At 38.9% G+C, this 20,603-nt stretch overlaps 4 protein-coding genes, 1 non-coding gene and 1 pseudogene across 12 annotated transcripts; 2 read left to right on the plus strand and 4 right to left on the minus strand.

Annotated features, from left to right (window-relative positions):
* Window positions 1-1,020: 1,020 nt before the first annotated feature.
* LOC104729811 (sterol 3-beta-glucosyltransferase UGT80A2) lies at window positions 1,021-5,515 on the minus strand. Of its 2 annotated transcripts, XM_010448858.3 has the most exons (15): window positions 4,879-5,515; window positions 4,559-4,776; window positions 4,095-4,337; window positions 3,877-3,988; window positions 3,594-3,764; window positions 3,312-3,375; window positions 3,129-3,186; window positions 2,863-3,040; window positions 2,645-2,775; window positions 2,397-2,499; window positions 2,225-2,301; window positions 2,025-2,072; window positions 1,788-1,937; window positions 1,497-1,659; window positions 1,021-1,226 (listed from the first exon to the last, which is right to left on the minus strand). In XM_010448858.3, the coding sequence occupies exons 1-15, from the start codon at window positions 5,075-5,077 to the stop codon at window positions 1,219-1,221; spliced, it is 1,923 nt and encodes a 640-aa protein (XP_010447160.2). In that variant the 5' UTR covers window positions 5,078-5,515; the 3' UTR covers window positions 1,021-1,218. The 2 variants fall into 2 exon arrangements, with proteins under 2 accessions (XP_010447160.2, XP_087327878.1); XM_087471752.1 differs by lacking the exon at window positions 1,021-1,226 and having other exon boundaries at window positions 1,292-1,659.
* A 282-nt stretch (window positions 5,516-5,797) lies between these two features.
* Window positions 5,798-5,870, plus strand: TRNAV-UAC (transfer RNA valine (anticodon UAC)). The gene has a single exon. It is a non-coding gene; the product is annotated as a tRNA-Val (tRNA).
* Window positions 5,871-6,166: 296 nt separating this feature from the next.
* Window positions 6,167-9,105, minus strand: LOC104729901 (uncharacterized). Of its 2 annotated transcripts, none has more exons than XM_010448960.3 (8): window positions 8,712-9,105; window positions 8,415-8,495; window positions 8,216-8,304; window positions 8,063-8,137; window positions 7,792-7,886; window positions 7,608-7,703; window positions 7,341-7,409; window positions 6,167-7,129 (listed from the first exon to the last, which is right to left on the minus strand). In XM_010448960.3, exons 1-8 carry the CDS (start codon window positions 8,832-8,834, stop codon window positions 6,588-6,590), a joined length of 1,170 nt encoding a protein of 389 aa, XP_010447262.2. In that variant the 5' UTR covers window positions 8,835-9,105; the 3' UTR covers window positions 6,167-6,587. The 2 variants fall into 2 exon arrangements, with proteins under 2 accessions (XP_010447262.2, XP_087328003.1); XM_087471877.1 differs by having other exon boundaries at window positions 6,167-7,115; window positions 7,608-7,688; window positions 7,787-7,886; window positions 8,712-9,053.
* A 678-nt stretch (window positions 9,106-9,783) lies between these two features.
* LOC147949488 (disease resistance protein RPM1 pseudogene) lies at window positions 9,784-12,405 on the minus strand (annotated as a pseudogene).
* A 596-nt stretch (window positions 12,406-13,001) lies between these two features.
* LOC109124727 (guanine nucleotide-binding protein-like NSN1) lies at window positions 13,002-15,968 on the minus strand. Its single transcript, XM_087472267.1, has 9 exons — window positions 15,773-15,968; window positions 15,410-15,654; window positions 15,105-15,204; window positions 14,835-15,008; window positions 14,521-14,735; window positions 14,161-14,425; window positions 13,899-14,078; window positions 13,584-13,795; window positions 13,002-13,494 (listed from the first exon to the last, which is right to left on the minus strand). Exons 1-9 carry the CDS (start codon window positions 15,789-15,791, stop codon window positions 13,138-13,140), a joined length of 1,767 nt encoding a protein of 588 aa, XP_087328393.1. The 5' UTR covers window positions 15,792-15,968; the 3' UTR covers window positions 13,002-13,137.
* On the plus strand, window positions 15,967-20,475 carry LOC104730208 (uncharacterized). 6 transcript variants are annotated; one of them, XM_087472019.1, is made up of 17 exons: window positions 15,967-16,305; window positions 16,395-16,515; window positions 16,591-16,697; window positions 16,773-16,920; window positions 17,007-17,145; window positions 17,240-17,342; window positions 17,580-17,717; window positions 17,792-17,892; window positions 18,040-18,153; window positions 18,279-18,517; window positions 18,639-18,697; window positions 18,788-18,973; window positions 19,045-19,168; window positions 19,269-19,327; window positions 19,504-19,649; window positions 19,733-19,909; window positions 20,005-20,475. In XM_087472019.1, the coding sequence occupies exons 1-17, from the start codon at window positions 16,245-16,247 to the stop codon at window positions 20,317-20,319; spliced, it is 2,337 nt and encodes a 778-aa protein (XP_087328145.1). In that variant the 5' UTR covers window positions 15,967-16,244; the 3' UTR covers window positions 20,320-20,475. The 6 variants fall into 6 exon arrangements, with proteins under 6 accessions (XP_087328145.1, XP_087328302.1, XP_087328209.1 ...); XM_087472176.1 differs by having other exon boundaries at window positions 15,985-16,305; window positions 16,581-16,697; XM_087472083.1 differs by having other exon boundaries at window positions 15,985-16,305; window positions 18,483-18,517.
* The last annotated feature ends 128 nt before the right edge of the window (window positions 20,476-20,603 follow it).

The raw sequence follows: 20,603 nt of genomic DNA on the forward strand, positions 1-20,603 counted from the left end.
TGTGAAATCCTTATCATTGGTTTTGCAGTTAAATAATAAAACGAATATTTATTCAATATACATTTTTTAATAAAAAAATGAACAGTGATAAATTAGGATACAAAAACTATTTGACTGTTGTCACGACTCATACGTCGTCCTTTCATGCCATAAACTCGACCGACAGATTCAATCTAGTGGGTTAACCGAGTCCATTCAACCTCCGGTATAAATAAAAAAACCCATCCTCAAAATATTTGTTCTATTTCCAATTAACTTGAGTTGATCCTCCTAGTTCAGTCCGAAGATTATTAATCATGACTCATGACCATAGTCTTGTATATGCATTCATAACTAATAAGATTTCAAACACATATAAGGCTTAGATTTCGAAAGTATTTATTTTTAGTTTTTTGGGGTCACTTTAAGAAAATGAAAACACATGTGCATGTGTACTTGTATATAAATCGTACAGTGATAACAATAATGAGTCTGGCCAACAACGGTATCATGTCATGTGATTGTTATTCGTCATACCTCTCTTTTTTTTCTTCGCAACTCGCGAGTCATTGGATAATAATGTTTTGTGAAAGAGAATAAAAAAAGAATAATAATTTTTTTAATAGAAAGTTTATAGACAGCTAATTGAAACTTGTAGGCTTCTCATATTGGTTCCGGATCATTTTTATTTCCTTAATTCGCCACAATTGACTTTCCCCATGTGACCATTATACCTTACGTTCATTACAAAAGTTAATCATTCATTTTTTAACCGCTAATAATGTTATAATTATGCAATAATCACCTAATCATCGTTTTGATAAGCGGCCAATAAATTTTTGTTGCAAGGAAACCTAAGTTAATTACAAAAGATATGTATGTGCTTATCACACATTCGGTAGTTAATGTAGGCTCCCACTTGATGATTGTCGGCAACAACGTTTAATGGCCAAACATTCACTTTCATAGGCCATGGATGGAGCTTACGAAGTTGCGAGTATAACGTAAAAACAAACAATACAAATGACAAAAGAAGAGATAAAAAAGGAAAAAAAAAAATATATATATATAGCTCATCACGTTTGAAAATTCATTCACCTGCCGTAACAAGACCGTACCGCAATCAAGCATGTTCTTACATTGATCAATTAATGACCAAAAAAGGTAACAAACAAACACAATTTAATAGAAATAATAGTGATCTGTGGTTTCTGTACACCATTCCGTAGAAGTTGCAGCTCAAGACACTGAAACAAAATATGTCATTGTATTAATACCTGATCCCACAATGTCCACTATCATCTCCCTTATCTTCAGAAATTTGAATTATATATTTAATTTTTGGCTGCTTGACACAATTTTAAATTATATGCATTCACCTAAAACATCAAATTCCCAAGCACTTCACAAACGTTAACTTTTCCTAACCCAAAACCGAGGAAGAAAACAGGACATAAAAAAAGATAACAATACAAAAGAGAAAAGAGGAGATTCTGGAGGGGGAGAAAGTTACGAACAGCCAAAGCATCTTCTAAAAGAGAGAAATCCAGCAGGTTCAGGGACCGGATCTGGAACGTTCTGTTTCGTACTCGGAAGATGTTTAAAGAAAGCTTTCACGGCTCCAGCCACACCATCCTCGTCCTTCATCGCCTCTGCTAGCGTCTCTGCACTACTCTTCACCTGCTCCCACTTAGATGCTCAGTTTCATTGTAATAAAACCATGCCATGGTCCATAACTAGGGATGGTCATATCAACCAAGCCGGAATGCTTAGACTGCAATCAAACCACAACTTAAAATACTATTTACCTTATCGTCGATCATGAAGTTTATGGCATCTTCAAGCTTATGAAGTGAGAATTCATCAACTGGGATTGGTGCAGGACCTACACCTCTAGCATGCACTCGTTCTCCCCAAAAAGGTTGGTCTCCAAAGAAAGGCACGATTGTAGTTGGGCACTGTGTTCAAGGAAAAAGCAAGACACTTTCATATTAACAACTTGAATCCTATCTCAAGACTTCAACATCCACTCATATTAAACTTACCGAGGCTTTAAGACCAGCAGCCGTAGTTCCAGCACCACCATGATGAACCTGAAAGCAGATGAGCAACAATTTCAGGCTTAAAGATGACTCATAAACTACTAATCCAGATAAGCAAAATGTGACTAAAAATTTCCAGAACCAAATAAAGCAACAAGATAATCAAGACTGAACTACGAGATTTTCCAGATTATTAGACATACCACAGCCTTGCATCTCGGGAATAACCAGTCATGTGGGACATTATCCAACAAGTAAACGAAGTCTTTTGGTTCTTTCACTATATGAACACCACACCATGCACATGTTATAGTAACATATACCAAACATGCAAACATCCAATAATGGAAAGGTAATACAAATTGAAGAACATACAGTTTCCAAGTCCACCCCAGCCTTTGTTGATGATTCCTCTCTGCTTAGTTCTTTGAAGTGCTTCCACAATGATTTCTGTCATTTTCTCTGGTTCTTGCACAGGCTTTTACCACAATTTAACAGAATGGGAGATGCATTATTTTCAAAATCTCAGAAGATAATTAATTAGTCAATTTTGGCTATCGTTTTCAACTTCTTAGAGAATAGAGAATCCTATAAAAACACAATTTAGTAAATAAAAGACTCACCAGACTACCAAAGCCGATATATATGGGCTTGTCACCAGCTTCTAGCCATTCCACAAGCTCTGCAGGAGGTTCATAGTTGGATGCAAGATCAAGAAAGCAAAATCCCACAACATCAATTTGAGGCCCCCAGTCTGAGAAAAAAGAAAGCCAAAGAGGAGTGTAAAGATCTAAAAGTAAGAATATCATTATTTCATCAGTAAGCAAATTAGTCATACTACCTTTTGGCTTTGGGACAAGGTGAGGACTCCACATATATCCGTGTGGGATATTAGATCCAGATCCTTGTGTTCCACTTAGATATGTAACAGGACGTAGTTTCAATTTCTTTTTCCTAAGGTCATTTACCATATCTCTTATTCCAAGCCAGATCAATGAGTCGACGATTTGATACGAAAGCTGAAAATGCATGATGTCGATTTTGAACAAAGAAGTCGAGTTTAAAAACAAACAACAATCAGATGATATGTCAATAAACAAGTCTCACTCTGTATCCTGCTGGTTGTTTGACACGTGACAATGGGTGTGGAAATTCACTTGTAGGTCTGCATAATTATTTAATAGCAAAAAGATAGTGAGTGATTCAGAACAAAAAGAAGAATAAGAATAAGAATGTGTATAATAAAGTAACACTCATTCAGCCAAAATCTGTCGCCACTACAAGACTTACGTCCATGGCATGGTGAAAAATACGTGAATCGGTATCTTCAGTGCTTCTGCCACATGGGTATGTCCTGAAATGTCGATTTCCAAGTTAGTCAGGCCATTAGAATTGAATCTATAATAAGTTGGAAAGCCAGAAAAAACTATGCATCTCAAACTATAGCGTCATTGCATGTATTTGCAGGCAAGATCTAGGTCTGCAAAAAATTATGTCACCAATGGTGTGGACACACCAAACTATGATATGATAAAGTAGTAGCTAATAATTCAAAAATTGCAGAAAACTAACCATATGCTGGGGGATTGGCAATAATTGCATCAGCTTTAAAGGAAATCCCAGAATCAGGATCAGGTTCTTTACATGCTGGAAGTAGAGAATATATGATGTCTTTCATTTGGTTTCGTTGAATTGGGATCTCTGAAGGGCCTGATGGCAAAAACCCCTTGTTCTTAACCATATCTGTACACAACATAGCAAGGAAACCAGTGAATTGCTGATAACTTTGAAAGCTAGAATCAGTAAACTTAAAAGGATGAAGAAAGAAAGGGAAAGTTTGGATGAAGATACTTACAACCGGCTAGCACTTTTGGATCTCCACCTAGAGGATAGAACTCCAGTCCGGCAGTCAAAACGAACTCTTTAAAATTAGCATGAGTTGCAAGTCTAACTCGATGCCCATAGTCCTACATAACCAAAATAATCCATTATATTACTTTCTCCCAAACAATTTAGATTCAAAACTATTCAAGAAACTACAATAATAGTGTAAAAATGAAGAAATATGCCAACCTGAAGCCGTTTGGCTATTGCAACAAAAGGTTGAACATCACCGCGTGTCCCAACAATCAGCATCACGATTTGCATAGGAGGAATATATTGAAGGTCAACCCCGTCGATAGACTCATCACCACAGACACCGTTTTTGGATTCTTCATGGTCAACAACAATAGGTTGAGGGATAGCATCTGCAGGAACTTCAAACACAACAGTACCATCATGTTTCACAGTAGCTATACGGTTCAACAATTTAAGCTGCAAAAAAAAAAAAAAAAAAGAAAAGACAATTTAAAAAGTGAGGACAAGTAGTAATATAACAAAGTAACATTGCCCAAGAAAAGTAGGAATCAACAAAGTCAAAGTGATTTCACATGTAACAGATAGCTAAAAATAGAACCAAAGGACAAGATTGTTTTAAAAAAAAAAAAAGAAAGAAACCAAAAATAGATGATGATGATGATGATTTGTAGTGTAACCTTCTTCCCAGCAGAGATTTTGTCATCGAAGATCTTAGCAGCATCCTCAGCAAGAATGTGAGTAACTCTTTGCTGCCTCTCAGTCTTTGATTTATCTAACCTATACGGTTGCTTTGTTGTTGCTGTTGTTGTTGATGTTGATGATTCAGCCCTTTCACTGCTTGATGAACCTTCCACTGGCATTGTCCATACTCGAGAAAAGCTTTTATTGCCACCACCTAAAAGTAACAAAACCCAATTACGAAACGGATCCAATCCCAGACAAAAGGAAATGAACAAATTAAACCAATTTGAATTCAATCGAAAGGGAGAAACGAAACCTGAAGAAGATTCAGCAGCAACGGTGTTATCAGCAATGGAGGCAACAACAGTTTTTGGATTGGTCTCAAGTTCTTCAGAGACAATGACGACGCCGCCTTCAATCTCCTCGATTTTAACCGAAGCTCGGTCGGAACTTGAGGATGAAGATGAAGAAGAAGAAGAAACCTTGGAGAGCTCAGCCGGCGAAATCTCCGGCATCGTGATTCACTCTCTCTCTCTCTCTCTCTCTTCGGCAGCAGCAACGATCTGGATCCTCCTTCGCCTTTTTAAATACGGACTAAATCTTTCTTCTCTGTTGTATCTCCTCGAATAATAATACGATTCTTTTCTTGCTTTTCTTGTAATTCTCCTGATTTTTTTTTTTTCTTTTCTTTTTTAATAAAAGAGAAAAGGTTCGATTATGTATCGGCACGTTCGAACGAAGTGCGTCACAGTGGCTACGTGATGGGTTCGCCCCGGTTCAGGTTGGTGGCAATTAAACTGCCCGAGTGATGGATAGTTCCGTAAATCTATAAAATCAAAAAAATATTTCTCTTCTGTCCGGAAATCTAAAAGATATTCTTGGAAACGCTGTCGTATTTATGCTTCGACAGCGAATCTTCTCTTCTGTCTGTCATTTCGTATGTTTACGTCCTTGTCGCTTTCTCTTCTGTCCCTGAATATATATGTTTTATTATTTGATTTTATCTTATTTAAGAAATTTTGCAATTAAGATACTTCCAAATATTGACTTAAGAAAATATCTGAACATTATTATATCAAGGATACCCTTAATTAATGCTTGCCTTTTTCTTCATATTTTATTACCGTTACCATTGTTATACTATTTCCTTTATGAGTGGCTTATTAACAGTTGTTATGGATTTACTCGTTAATTTCTTTTAATTTCATTATCAAGAATCAAATTATAAACATTCTGGTGCTGTGGTGTAGTGGTTATCTCGTTTGCCTTACACGCAAAAGGTCTCCAGTTCGATCCTGGGCAGCACCATTTTTTTTTAGCTTTTTATATTTTTTTTTGGTTAGCATTTAAAAACCACCATCTTGTTCATATGTATTTTGGCATTACATTTTTTCATAACGATTAATTATGTGAACAAGATCAATGGATATTTTCGTCTATACTGGCAAATCTTTAGATCAAGTCATCCTAATATTTTAGTTCATCTAAACCTATTCAACTTTTCTTTCAAAGAAAGGATTAAATATATGCAACCAAGAGGAGTGCAGCCAAGTTTGGTTGTCTTTTTTGTTCTTTTACTCTATATCAAATTTGCACATCTGCACTACTAAATCTTTTCTCTATTTACAAAGCATTTAGATCTCCTCCACAATAGTTAAAAGTATACAATAACACGTTATAGAGAGATTTGGACAAATTACTAGAAAAAGTAACCATAGCTAATTACAGGAAGCTGATTTTACCATTAAGGCTAAATTTGTGCAGAAGTAAAAGGTAAAGAGAACCAAAACAAAAAGAAACCCCTTCCTTAAACTCTCCCTTGGGCTTTAATATGGAAATTACCAACGCGGAGTTTTTACGGAACCGTCATCCACATCATTTAACAACCATAGTAACCTAAAGCAAAATATCAAAACCCTTGGGAGTGGTTGGTAGATTGTGCTACGAATTTTAAGGGTCTTTCAGGTAACGGAAAAATAAGCAGCATATTACCCATATAGCTTCGAAAATGGGAAATCAAACAGCTTACGATTCGTTTTGGTTACTAGCACCACCCCTTGGACGGCCACCATTACCCATCCTTCCACGCCCTCGCCCATATCCACCTCTACGTCTACGGTATCCACCTTGGCCTCCCTCATACCCATCAGCACGATCTCCTCTATATCTGTCACCACGACCTCCATACCCATCACCTCGGCCTCCACCGTACCTATCACCTCGGCCTCCACTGTACCCATCACTGCGGCCCCCACCGTACCCATCACTTCGGCCTCGGCCTCCCCCATATCCTTCATCTCTGCCTTCAACGTAGCCATCATCTCTACCTCCAGCACGGCCGCCTCGAAATCCGCCTCTTCTACCCCCATACCCATCATTTCTGCGTCCACCGTATCCATCGTCTCTCCCTCCACCATATCCATCGTCCCTTCCTCTACCATATCCGTCATCTCTCCTCCCACCATATCCATCGTCTCTTCTTCCACCATATCCATCGTCCCTTCTTCCACCATATCCGTCATCTCTACCACCATCATACCCACCTCTGCCACCCTGATATCCAGCGCCTAACACATAGAAAGTGGTGCTAATTAAAAATGGTATTACAAACAGAGAGTAAAGATTGAAACCAAAAGAGGTTATCACTTAACAAAGAAGGGGATAAAGCAATGTGACAAACAAATTCACTAATCAATGTTGATCTAGAGTATAGTCTCATATCACCCTTAAACTTTGTATGTTCGCTTGGTTTTGCTAATTCAAAATGTTCTGACTTACCACGAGAGCCATAACTCTGTCCACCACGTCCACGACCTCTGCCCCTGTTTGAGTACGCCCCTTCATTTTCTATTTGTACCACAACAAAGCACGAGTCAGTTACAAACAGTAACACATGTTAATTATTAGTCTTAAAAACTATAATTATGTCACTGAAAATCAATATCAGATTCACAGACACACTAGATAACCAAAAGATTCCTTGATGATCTTCTGAAAAATCAGTATAAGGAAACTGAACGAGTTTCTTCAATGACATAGCAATACCTTGATAATCTTCTTGGTAATTTCCTTGATAACTCTCTTGGTGATTTCCATATCCACCTCTTCCTCTGCCACGACCTCTCCCTCGATCATACGAATCTACATTCCAAAATTTCAAACGTTGGTGTTATGATATAACCTAACAACGTTAACAGCTTTAAGTTTTCAAGAAAGTTTCAAGCATCACCTTCACCATAAGCATTGTATGGTAGGCGGGCTTGTCTTCCTTGCTGTGGCTGATATTGAGGCTTAGATTGATCTGTCTGTGCTGGAGCTTGATACCTGAACACAATATTGTAGCTATATCTTAAGAACCGAGGTACCATGTGAAGTAAAAATCCATAATAATATGTGTCTGAGATGAACAAATTATTAAAAAGCAAAGGAAGTGCATAAATCAAAATTTCCAAAGTTCATAGAAAGAAAAGAATGAACAAAACTAGAAAAGAAAAACTCACCCAGGAGAATCCTTATTTAGCTCACTCAAAGACAATGTGATCGAAATCATGGAAACATGGCGCGTCAACTCAACCCTGCATCATATAGAGAAATACACTTAAAGCCACCAATAAAAAACAAAAGCAAGGAACAGAGTAATGCAAGAGACTCACGGAACAAGACCCTCCTCCATAGGCTCCCAGACATCAGTGATACTCATAGAACTGATTGCAATATCTTGATGCAAACCTGGAATTTTTTTCTGCAGCATAGATAGATTACATAATCTTAGCAACTAGTATATATATAAAAAAAAAAGAAACGCACATTTAGATGAGTTATCTTCCAAAGTTAACCAAAAAGATAACTCACTTTAAGCATCTCAGAGATGGCCACAGTCTTGCTAATTGCTTGCCCCATTGCCTTCAACACAATATCTTTCACACCCTTCTCCTGAAAGCAAAAGAAACAGATAATTACACACACACACACAATCACATCGCAAAAGGAAAAACACAATCTTTATAAGCAAGAACATTTAAAACCTAACCCAAGATAAACCTTACAACAGAGCAGTAATCCATACGAAAAATTACACACACTAGTGGTGAATCACGATATTAGCGAATGAGTTGGGATGAAACTAGAGAGAGAGAGGAGAGAGAGAACCTGAAGAAGGCTGGTGGCGTAACTGATGTAGTTACGGATAAGGCCTTGACTGGTGATACGGATCTCATTCTCGTTAATCGGAGACTCAGGCTTGGGTTTATCGACTCTCTTGTATCTATCCATTGTACCAGAAGATTGAAAAATCGAAAAACCTAGGTTTTTAGAGAGACAAGTGAACAAAGGGCTCTGGAGAGAGTTTGGGAGAGAGAAACCCTTAGTAAAAAGTATAAACCCTAGGAGGAGGATTTGTGAGTTTTCAAGACGAAGAAAGAGCGAAGACGAGAAAGCGCAGCATAGGGAAAGGCCGAGATTTTTATAAAATACGAAGGGACACCAAAGAGCCTTGATGAGCTTCCCTGTTTTTTTTTCCTTTTTGACTTGGCCCAAAAAAAACGAGGGTTCTTTTTGGAATTTGGAAAATTAAAAAGAAAAACAAAACAAAACAAACCGCTTTAAAACGGGTCGGTCAGCTTTTTTCGGATCCGGATCCTATTTTCGGGGGTCTTTTACGCGCGTAACTTACACGAACGGTCAGATATCCATAGATCCTCCATCTTAACCGCCACGGACCGTTGATAACAAGAATGCTTTTTTTATTTATTTTATTTTTTACTTATTTTTCTCAAAATTTCAAAACTTTTCAGTCAGTTTTGGACTTGTTTTTCGGAGAGATGTAGGTAAATTAATTAAGGGGCAAATCTCTGGTTATTTGTGTGAAATTTACTAATCATATCTTATTCAATCATGGATTTTAAAAAGTCTATTAAAATCCACTGTTATTTAACTGATCATTTAAAAATTTATTTTAAAATCCATTGTTATTCAAAACAGTTTTGTGGATTTAGATTTTAATGATTTTTAGGATTCTAGAGGATTTTAGAGGATTTGTTTAGTTAAAAATACATAAATCTAAATCTCATGGTTTTAGGCAGGATTTGAAAGTATTTTACAGAAAATCATATCAATTTCTCTAAAATCTATCAAAATTCTAAATTTCATAAATACCATCAAATTCTCCAAAATCATGGTTTGAATACATCCCCTAAAGTTCGTAAATTTTTGGGATTGTGAATGAACCACTTCAATATCAACGATTTATTGCTTGAAGCCGAAACATAGAAAATAACAATGTCAACAATACTAAAATATCAACAATGTAATATCTTGTATGATGAAGCTTGCCTTGGTCATTCAAGATGAGAGGCTCACATAGAAAGAGACCTTATCAGTTTTGAAAAAATGCTTAATCGCAGGTATGTGTTTAACCCATGACCGGTCCACACTCCTTTCTCCGCTAATGCCTTCTACTAACTGATCAGAAACTTGACTCAAATGCAGTTCTTGGAGATCTATTAAATTCTCAATCCCTTAAAGTATTGCCTCTAACTCTCTGCAAGCTCTGACATGAAGCTTTTGAAGACCAAACATTGCACCACCTTCTACAACTACTTCTGTCAGATATCTGAACTATATCTAGAATCTTCAGACTCTGAAACCCTTGTGCAAAACACAACCTTGGCCACATGTATGCATTGTATAATGAAAGCCATACCAATTTAGGAAGCGTTTGGATAGAGAGAATGGTGTCTCCTTGCAACTGAGATCCACGCAAACCCAAATAGGTAACGTTTTGAAGAGTGTTGAACCAGCTTGGAACTCTCTCCAGTTTCCCAGCAAGAAACAACTTCTCAATGCTTGCGGTTGCTATCAGGTCATCTATCTCTAATGGCTCCTCTTCATGAATCGAAGTCTTTTAATCTTATTCAGCGATTTGCATAAGTCACCTCCATGCTCTCTTCTAACCATGACAAGACTTATTCTTGTGGGTTGAGTCATGTTCCCGAGGTTTTTGACAAGCTAAGCTTCTGCGTTGAAGCAGTCCATGACTTGCAAGTCCTTCAACTGCCAGATTTTAGGAGAAACCCTTGTACCTAAAACATAGTTCCAGTTGGAATCATGTCCATCATTGCGGCGAAAAGTAATCAAATGACGCAACTTCTGCAACTTTGACATCCCTGGAGGAAGTTCCTCAATCTTGGAGTGCTTTGTGTTCAATGTCTCCAAATTGATGAGTTTATGGAAGTTTTTTGGCAGTTTCTTCACCTGCGTTTTCGACAAATTGAAGTACTTTAAGTTGAACAAAGTTACTAAACAATCTGGCAGCTTGCTGATGGCAGAGTGTTCAAGGTCTAAGGCTCTCAAAAAGTTCAGACTTAGAGGTAACTTAATATTGTGTTTAGCAGAAGAGCAAACCAAAAGGGAGTGAAGGTTTGTTGTACGTATACTACCTGGTCTCATCTCTCTTTGAATGCATAAATGGCGAGTATCGATTGTTTCTGCATCATCATCATGATGATCGTCATAATTGTCACCATTATATACATCACAAAACCTCTCAGTTTTGGATATAGACAAAGCAATCTCCCTTATCACATCATGCATCTTGAATGCCTTGGGTCGTCCAAAAGGATTCCACAAGATAACTTGAAGCATGTTTCTGTAAACAAGCTCATTGAGGTAACCATCAGCCACTTCCTCTACTTTCACTCCTCTGATTGGTTCCACAAACCTTTGTGCCATCCACATCCTAACGAGCCTCTTTCTTTTCATCCCATAGTTCACAGGGAAAAGAGAACAGTATAAAAAACAACGTTTAAGCGGGTACGACATATCGTTGAAGCCAAGCAACAAAATGCTCCGAACAACTTTGAGTTCAAGATTGTTGTTCAGTTCCCAATTCAAAGAATTGTACACCTTCTTCCCTCCCCAAAGAAGCAATAGCTAATGGCAAGCCTTGACATCGCTCAAGTAATTTCCGTGCAATCGGCTCCAGGTTTCGTTCTCTGCATTGCTCAAGACTTCCTGAAAACGCTTTGTTGCAGAAAAGCACCCAAGCTTCGTCTTGTTTCAAGAGCTCAATCTCGTGCTTTTGGCTCCCAATACCATATGAGAAAGAAACCACGTTCATGCTCCTAGTGGTTATCATAACACGACTTCCACAAATACCATCTGGTAGAGCGATACTTATCTCCCTCCATAGACCGGTGGTCCATACATCATCGAGCACAACAATGGACCTCTTTGACTGCAAATACTCCACAAGTTTTTCCACCAACCTCTGTAGCTTAAGGAGTACAATTCAGCTGGAATCTGTGTTTGTGCTTCTTTGTAAAACTCCTTGATCATGGTCCTAAACACATCTTCAATAACATAAGATTTCGAGATTGTTACCCAAGCGGCCAAGCGTTAGACTCAAAATGTTTTCGGACACTTTGCGACTTAAAGATATTCGCAGCGAGTGTGGTTTTCCCTGAAAACCTGTAACACCCGCGTCCCGCGATCCGAAAGGAGGGGCAGTTTGTTTTAAGGAAAACGATAGCTATATGAGCTTAAGTAGCTAAGCTACTAGCTCAAATAGCTGGAATACGAGCTGAATGAGCTGAACAAGCTCGATGAACAAGTAGTTCAGCTGCGGACAGCTATCGGCCAGCTATGGACAGCTATCGGCCAGCTATGGACAGCTATAGGCCAGCTGTGGACAGCTATGGACCAGCTGCGGACAGCTAGGCCAGCTAGTATCAGCTCGTCCAGCTAGCGTCCAGCTAGCGTCAGCTCGACTAAGCTCGGCTAGCTGGACGGTGGTGGACAGTCTCCGGGCCAGCTGGGGAGCTCGTGGACGGTAATGGGACGGCATGACCGAACGGGCATGGCCGGACAGGCACGGACGGACAGGCATGTCCGAACGTGCACGAATGAAGGGCCTTGATGGACAGGTGCCTTTTGGAGCCTAGACTTCGGCCAGGGCACTATAAATAGAGGGCAAGGCCTTCATTCCAACACACCATCATCCTTCCATCGTCCATCTAAGCCTAAGAAGAAAAGGGGGTGCGGCTCGGCGAGTTTGCTCGTCCGAACTGATGCGCATGCTACCTCTCTATCGAAGGTACGATGAGATGAGCGGCGGTTCGGCAAGCGGGCCGATACTTCCGACTGACTTGTCGGCAAGCGGGCCGATACTTCCGACTGAATTGATGTACAGGAAAACTGAACTGGGGAGGAGAGAGAGAGAGAGAGGACAAACCACCAGAAGTTCTTGACTGGAGATCGGAAGTGAGAATAGGCCAGTGAGTGAGAGTGTGAGACTATCCTTCAAGGGCTCAAAAGAAAAGAGTAATAACTCGTTCGTTCAGGGTGTTTTCGTCATTCGTTCGTTATCTGTTTTAAGGGGTTTAAAAGAAGAATAACACTTACCTGAAGAACTTATGGAGAATTGGAGTAAAAAGAAGTTAATTGTAGAAATCAAAATTGCTTCAGTGGAACTACTACTTGTTCATGAAGCACAACATATATATCAAAAGTTTTTAACCGAGCAAATCATAAACGCAAAAATACAAAAAAAAAAAAAAAAAACGTTGTTTCCAATCACTCATTCTTCAGGCAAAAGTCCAGCCATTGGAATTTTAATCTCGATCTGGTCTTCTTTCATGGCGGAATCTTTAATCTTCTTGTAATCAACTTTGAAATCATAATCTCCCTCCATCATATCCTCATCATCAGCTGTTTTCTTCGCTTTCTTCCTCCTCTTCTTCTCTGCTTTCTGCTTCTTTGTATTCAACATGCTTTCTGCTGAGTATAGCTTCACGTTCTGTCTGGCCGTCTGTGATTTCTCCTTCGCCTTTCCTGCCTCTTCCTCCTCATCCCCACCCATAGACTCATCCCCTCCCATAGACTCATCATCACTCTCATGGTCAGGCTCTTCTTCCGTCTGAGTCTTAGACTCATCCTGTGTGTTTTTTTGTTTTGTTTAGAGATGCATAAACCAAGATTAAACCAGATTGAATCATTTACAAGCAAATGGAGAATTTTACCAACCTCGATCATAGTTTCATCAAAATTGAGAGGACCATTTGAAGGAACTTCAACAGGGTTGAACTCGTTAACCGTCTTCAAGCTCCCGATGAAAGACGATTCACCACTGTAAACCTCATCGATGTTAAATTCCTTGGCCAGCTCGGTCACAATCTTTGACTCAGCGTGTCCACCTTGGTCCCTCTTTGGCGGCATTGTATAGTATGGGATTTTACCTGCACAACCATTCAGATTTGAGATATTGATGAGTTAGAAACTGGTTTTAAAATACTCTGGATGCTTCTAGTTTATAATGAACTAAAAAAGATGTAACCGCACCTTCATTCCAGTCATGCAAAACAATTCTCGCAGCAGCTTCAATATCCACAAGACCACCCTTTTTAAGCTTACCCCTTACGGTGGCGACTTTATAGAGAAAATCATCGACTGCCTCGAAGCTCGGGATTTTGTAGAGAGTCACCAGCATTTGTGTTGGACAAAGCTTGAGAATTTCCTTAACTAAATTTTCACACAAAGCAGAAGATTATAAGACAAGGCAAGAAGAGATGTGCGAGTTTATCTATAGATTATTTTCAATTACCTGGACTAACTGGGTCATCCAACTTCTCGATTCTTTTACAGTTGCGGAGAGCTATAGAAGCATCATTTCCTGAAGATTTGAGCATCACAACTCCAGGACAATCCAACAACTTCACGTTTTTGTCCAAGTGAACCTCTTGCAGAGACCTAGTCAGTCCTGGTGTGGCACCGACATTGACAACATGAGCTCTCTTCAAACTGTTAATAAGACTACTCTTCCCGACATTAGGCAGTCCAATAATACCAACTGTAATAGATTTTTTCAACTGCCAAAGAACAACAAAGGAAGGATTCAATTGAAACTAGACAATAGAACTTCTTGCTAGCAGGGTGATTAAAGTGAAAATAATGAATAACCAACCTCATGACTTCTAGAGTAGTTTTTCAACAATTTGATAAGAGTGTCTGCTCCAAGACAATCACTAGTCTGCAACATATTGCTTGGTTTTGATGCCTTAGAGGATTTCCAACCCAAGTTTGATCTCTGTTCCTGGGTGCTACATTTGAAGGCAACAGCAGGAAATTCTTCCCTAAGGTACTTAAGCCATTTCTCAGCAGCCTCACGGGGAACAAGATCTAGACAAAGGAGATTCGGTTACAATAAGTAAAGGCAAGACCAAGAGGAAATAAACAACTTTTTATGTCCAAGAGCAAAAGACTAATAAAGGAACTTACCAATCTTGTTCAACAGCAAGACAAGATGCTTATTGGGACCAGCTTGCATAACCATCCTCTCCATATCAGTACATCTAGTGCCAAGGGGATCACGGGCATCAAGAACCTCCAAAATGACATCAGACAATTCAATGACTTTAACAAGCTCCTTGTAGAAAGCCCTCTCCGAGTTATCTGTTAAGCAATAGATAGACATTAGTTAATGTAAAGAACGACAGAAATCACATAAACGTGTAAAGAAGATATCCAAATCAAAGCACCACATTTCACCTCGAACATTGACAACTCTAGTTGGCTCCTCTCTGGTCTCTTCTTCTGTCTTGGTGTCCTTATCCTCATCATCAACCAAACCAAGTTTCCTCTTTTTGGCCTACATAGATTTTATTAAGACAGATGAGAACACAAACACCAATTCATAATACGAGAAAATCAAACAGCAAGACATGGAAAATGCTACTTTGATCAATCAATTAAAACCCAGAGCATAAAGGCAATGTCTTTAACAATTGAAGCTATTACTAATTATCAAAACAACTATAAGAGACAAATTGAAAGTAAGATTGAATAAAGGATACCCTTTCTTTGCGGGCGAGTTTTTTCTGCTCCAGCTCTTCGAGAGCACGGGCACGTCGAACTTCAAGGGCCTTGAGCTCTTGTTCCTTGAAAGGCCAGTCATTGGGGATACCTGGGTCCTTCTCTACTCTTGGCTTACGGTTAAGCCCTAGCTTTTTAGCGTCCTTTGCCTTCTTCTTGTGGTGCTCCTTCACCTTCCTCAGAACCTTATGCTTCTGCTTCAAGGTCACCCTCTTACTCTTACTCTCTGCAACAACAACCAAAACAAAAAAAAAACAATGAATAAAGACCCAATAAATATCCTGAACTGAATAATTGATTCAATTCATCGACTATGACAAATATGAATGAAGGATCTATCTTACTTTTACTCCGTTTCACCATCTTTGTCGCCTTCGGGATGAGAGCGAAGCAAAATGAAAAACGAAGTAGGTTTAGAAGAAAAGGGTTTATGAAGAAGGAAGGAAGATGGAGAGATATCGGCGTCAAATTAGGGTTTTGCTATGAGATGGATTTTTGGATACATAACCCGACCCGGTCGAGTTAACTTTATAAAAGTATAAAAAATGAAACAAATTTGGGGTGAGAGAGGTTCGAACTCGCGACCTCCGGATTACTCTGACAGCTATGAGACCGACGCGCTAGCCAACTGCGCCACCACCACCAACGTGTTTAACCTTGACTTCGACCGGTCGCCTGAAAGTCTGATTTTTTTTTCTGGCTTTAAGATCCCGCCGGGCTCCGGTGGTGGCGGTTAGACTTAAACCCTTCAAAAAACCTGACTTTTACTGAAATTCGTTGAGCATAGGAGAGGCAAGTGAAGCCCAACAGTCAGAAATGGCTAACAGAAGCTTCCATTTGAAGAAATTTTCATGGCTTTCTTCTCGGATTCTCTCAGGTTTCCGAGAAAATTGATCGTCTTCTTCGATTTTAAGCTTTCTGGGTTTTCGCTATTTTAATGTTTTTAACCATCTTTTTGTTCACCAGACAGTGTTCAGGGGAGATTCCGGCGACCCATTACTACTCCAGCCATTTGTTTAGCTCCTTCATTCGATGGAGATATGAACATTGGGTCCAAGACATTGTTCAACCAATGTCTTTCTCGCGGGTAATTCGGTTTATACTGTTGAGTTTGGGCTTCTGAGTTCTGAGTTTCTAATTTGTAATGGGCAGTCTCTTTCAGATTTGCATCAGTCCGACGAGTATCTCGAGCTTCTTCTTCTTCATCTCCTTCTTCTCCACTTGTTGATTTGCTCTCTTTTATTAGAGCTTCACTTGATCAACTTGAAGGTAGCTCTGGTTCTCTTATCTTGTCTTGAAACATTCATATGTGTTGTAAACAAAGTTTGTAAATTGAACTCTTAGGTCCTTCCCATCATTGGTTGAATCGAGACATTGGGAACAAACAGCTTTTCAAGGATAAAGGAACTTATGTTGTTCTCGCTGGAAATTTGCTAAACGAAGCAAGTGATCCCAGTGGTTTCTTTGAGAAACTAAAGTTGCTTCAGCAGAGGTTTAAGAATGCTTTCAACCAAAAAAAACTCATGGCAACTTAACGGGAACTATAGCTAAGTATTTGTTTTTTTGTGGTCTTTTAAGGTCCCCTGGTGTCTGTTTCATGGGTATCCACTTCAGTGATCAAGCTCGAATCACTGATGATCGAACTGCTTTAGCTGAGTTGATTGTGAAGGAATACCTCACTTTTCCTGTACTACTCTCTGAAAAAGAATTTCCCAAGGTATATATTTCGCTGTAGATTACATCTCTGTATATCATTCCTCTCAAGTTATATGCAAATATCAATTTCAGTCGAAGGTGTGATGTTTTTTTAGTTGTATCAGACAAGTGGGGAAGTACGTTATATCGTGTTTAAAGATTTTAAGAACGCTTTAATCTCCGAGGAGAAGGATCTCGATATTGCTTCTGTATCTAAAGGTATACCTACTTTATCATCGTATTCACTACAAATATTCTCTACAATGTCATACTTATTGTTCCATGTTCACCTTAAGAGAAAAGAAAAGATTTACTATTGTGCTCCTAGCTTGTGAACATTCTTCGCTTCAGACTGTCAATCTTCTTCAGCATCTTGAAAGACGAAAGCATATAATAATTCTCGTGATTTGTGTGCTTAATACATATTCTGGTTCTTCTTCTTGTGCTTTGCTGCAGCTCTTGACAGTCTCGCTCAAGATATTGAGAAATCCAAGTCTGTCAGACTTTTCACGAACACTTGGTCAAAACAAGCTGATGCTATCAAGGAGTCACATTACTCTTCTTTTTTTCAAGATTTGTTACTTTACTTTCCAGGTATATCTTGAATTTTCATTTTTATCTTTCACGCTACTCTCTAATATTTTGTTCACGGACATTTTCTGTGACAGGTTGTATCTCTGCAGACGAGGTTGGAGACCGTCTGTTTCTTTCTGATACCAACCACCATCGTATAATTATATTCGACAACAGTGGGAAGATTTTAGACAGTGTAAGTGAACTGAATCAGATTTGCGGAATTGTAATCTTCATAGAGTTACTTTGCTCAATTTCCTTAGAAGGGCATTAGTAGAGAGAAAGTGCATGGAAAGCTCCTTGTTTAACGAAACTAAACTTCAAGACAATGTTTTTATTTCAGATTGGTTGTTTCCCAGGTTTTGAGGATGGAGAATTTGAATCTGCAAAGATGTTACGTCCTACAGGGACCCTTTATGACGAAGAGGAGGATTGCCTTTACATTGTAGATTCTGAGGTATGACTCCTAGAAATATATACACGAGTATAAATTATGATAACTGATTGTGCCATTGAATGTTTTCATGTTAAGATTGTTTTTCCTCTTTCTTTTCTTTCTTTTTCCCCATTCTTTGAGTTAAGAACCACGCAATTAGAAGAGCAAATATAGATAGCCGGGTCTTGGAAACAGTATATCCAAAGGTTATTAAGAAAAGTGGTGGCTTGTGGTCTTGGATAATGGAGAAAATGGGTCTTGGAAAAGATGATGAGATAACAGTTGATTTTGATGCCAAATCAGAAGAATTTGATCCTCGCTCTCTGTTGTTTCCATGGCATGTACTGAAGCGTGATGATGAGAGTCTGTTAGTCAGTAACAAAAGGTAAAAAGACTAGTTAAAGAGATTGCTTCTTTACTGTATTAGTAGTGATAGCTCGGTCTCTCTTTCTTTCTTTTGCCACCCTTTTACGCTCGTGACCAAATAGGTTTCTCGTATTTTACAGCTTTACGAAGTTAGGGATGATAAATTTAGCTTCAGGAGAGATCGAAGAAGTCGTGGAAGGTTACATACAAGAATTGGCATCTTTTTCTTTCGTTTTATTTTGTGGCATCTTGACTCATTGTATCCAACAAATCTTATCAAAAATTTAAGGGTTTTCGAAGATAATGGAGATCTGCGGACAATCAATCACAGAGAAGCTATCAGTGTTGAAACATATGCCTTCTAATTGGTTGCAACAGCAAACTGAGGCTATCGCCTCATGCAAGGAGCAGCCAAGTGCTTCCCTTTTTTCTTCTTTTACTAAGCTTGGAGACAGCATTGTCATGACAGATATAGGTAAACGTTATTTACGCAACTTTCTTTACATCTCTATGCATCAACTAACACATTTTGTCTTGTACATTAAGCTTGTCAGCAGGTGTTGAAGCTAAATAGAGAATCTGGAGCATGCTCTAGCATTCAATTCTCAAACATTGGGATCCTTGGGTTACCCTATTGGTTGTTCATTCCACTGGAGAGAGTTTTCAATCTGTTAGTGATTTCGTACTCATTATCTTATCCATTAACAACACTTCTCTTGTTCTGGAACTTACTAATTGATGTCGTGTTGTTTTGGCTAAATTATAACCAGAGCGAATGGAGTTCAGGAAGGACATCTCAGTCATACTCAGGAACTCCGGTTACTGCCAGGTGAGATTTGGTAGACAGACCCTAACTTTTTTGCCCATTCTCTGATGCTGATCTTAATGTTAGAAGTTCATCACCCCAGTCCGAATTAGCTGCAGGATGAAGATGGTTATAACATTGTTCGGATCCGACAATCTATTTATCCGGTTTGATTTAACTACTACTTTTTCATTTAACAGGTAAAATTAGCATACGGTTGAACATAGAGATTCCTCCATGGACAGAGCTTGTTGAACCGATACAAGAAAGCTGCATATGGCGACAGACAAGAGGCGCAATCAGTGAAGTCTCGAGTGCTGGAAGTGCCGTTGAACCTTCAGAAAAGGTTAGTTAAGAGAATTGCATTACCGACATTTGCTCTGGTTTAAATCCGAGTTAGCTCAGACATTTTGTTTTCATGACTTACAGGTTGGAGTTTCGCAACAATGGTATGATGAATTAGACAGCCTTGCCAAAGAAATAGCCAACCCCGAAGCAGCTGAGGAAGAGGAAGAAGTAGATGTTAGTCCTTCTGAGGTTGAAAGAGAAGAAGACGGACGTATTCACATCGATTGTACTGTCAAATCAAGTCCTGGCACTAGTGAGGTACGCCTAAACTCTTCTCTCTAGTCTCCGTTATCAACAAAAGCCAAGGTTTACTATACAAAAGAGTATAACTTTGTCGACTTGGGATTGTGCAGCTTATTGTTTATGCAGCATTGTATTTAAGACTGGCGAGAAACGAAGAGACAGAAAGTGCAAGCCAGGAAGAACTGGCGAGAAGAATAGCAGAGATTTTGAAGCCAGTACGGAACATAACGACTATGAAGGAAGATTTATTTGTGAAACTGTTGTCCAAGTCAAAGAGAGAATTGAGAGACATTGTCTTCTTGAAGCCAATGCATGTGCGGATAAGGTTAGACTCGATGGATCATCCAAAAGCCGATAACTCAAGAGACGTGATCTTGACTGACTCCTCTGTTGAGGTTGATGTCTCTTTGAACACGGGCCAATAACGATGCGTTGCTCCATTCTTTCTCATACGTACCAATGGGCTACTCCTAATTCTTTTTGTTTGAGGTGGTAAAAATGAGCTTTCTATAAGTTTATGACATTATACAGAGAAACAATTTGATCGGTTCATTATATGAAATGGTTCACAGTTTGTTTAAGATGGTCCAAATCTCTCTAATGGATTCTCTATTTTAGTGTTTCTTCTCTTTCTTTTTTAGTAAAAATTTTGAAAACGTAATCGATATTAGTAAATTTTGAGTGCAATTAGTAAACAACAAAATGAGTG

This window comes from Camelina sativa, chromosome 1 (assembly GCF_030686135.1).
Source record: "Camelina sativa cultivar CO46 ecotype springtype chromosome 1, ASM3068613v1".
Taxonomy (NCBI): domain Eukaryota; kingdom Viridiplantae; phylum Streptophyta; class Magnoliopsida; order Brassicales; family Brassicaceae; genus Camelina; species Camelina sativa.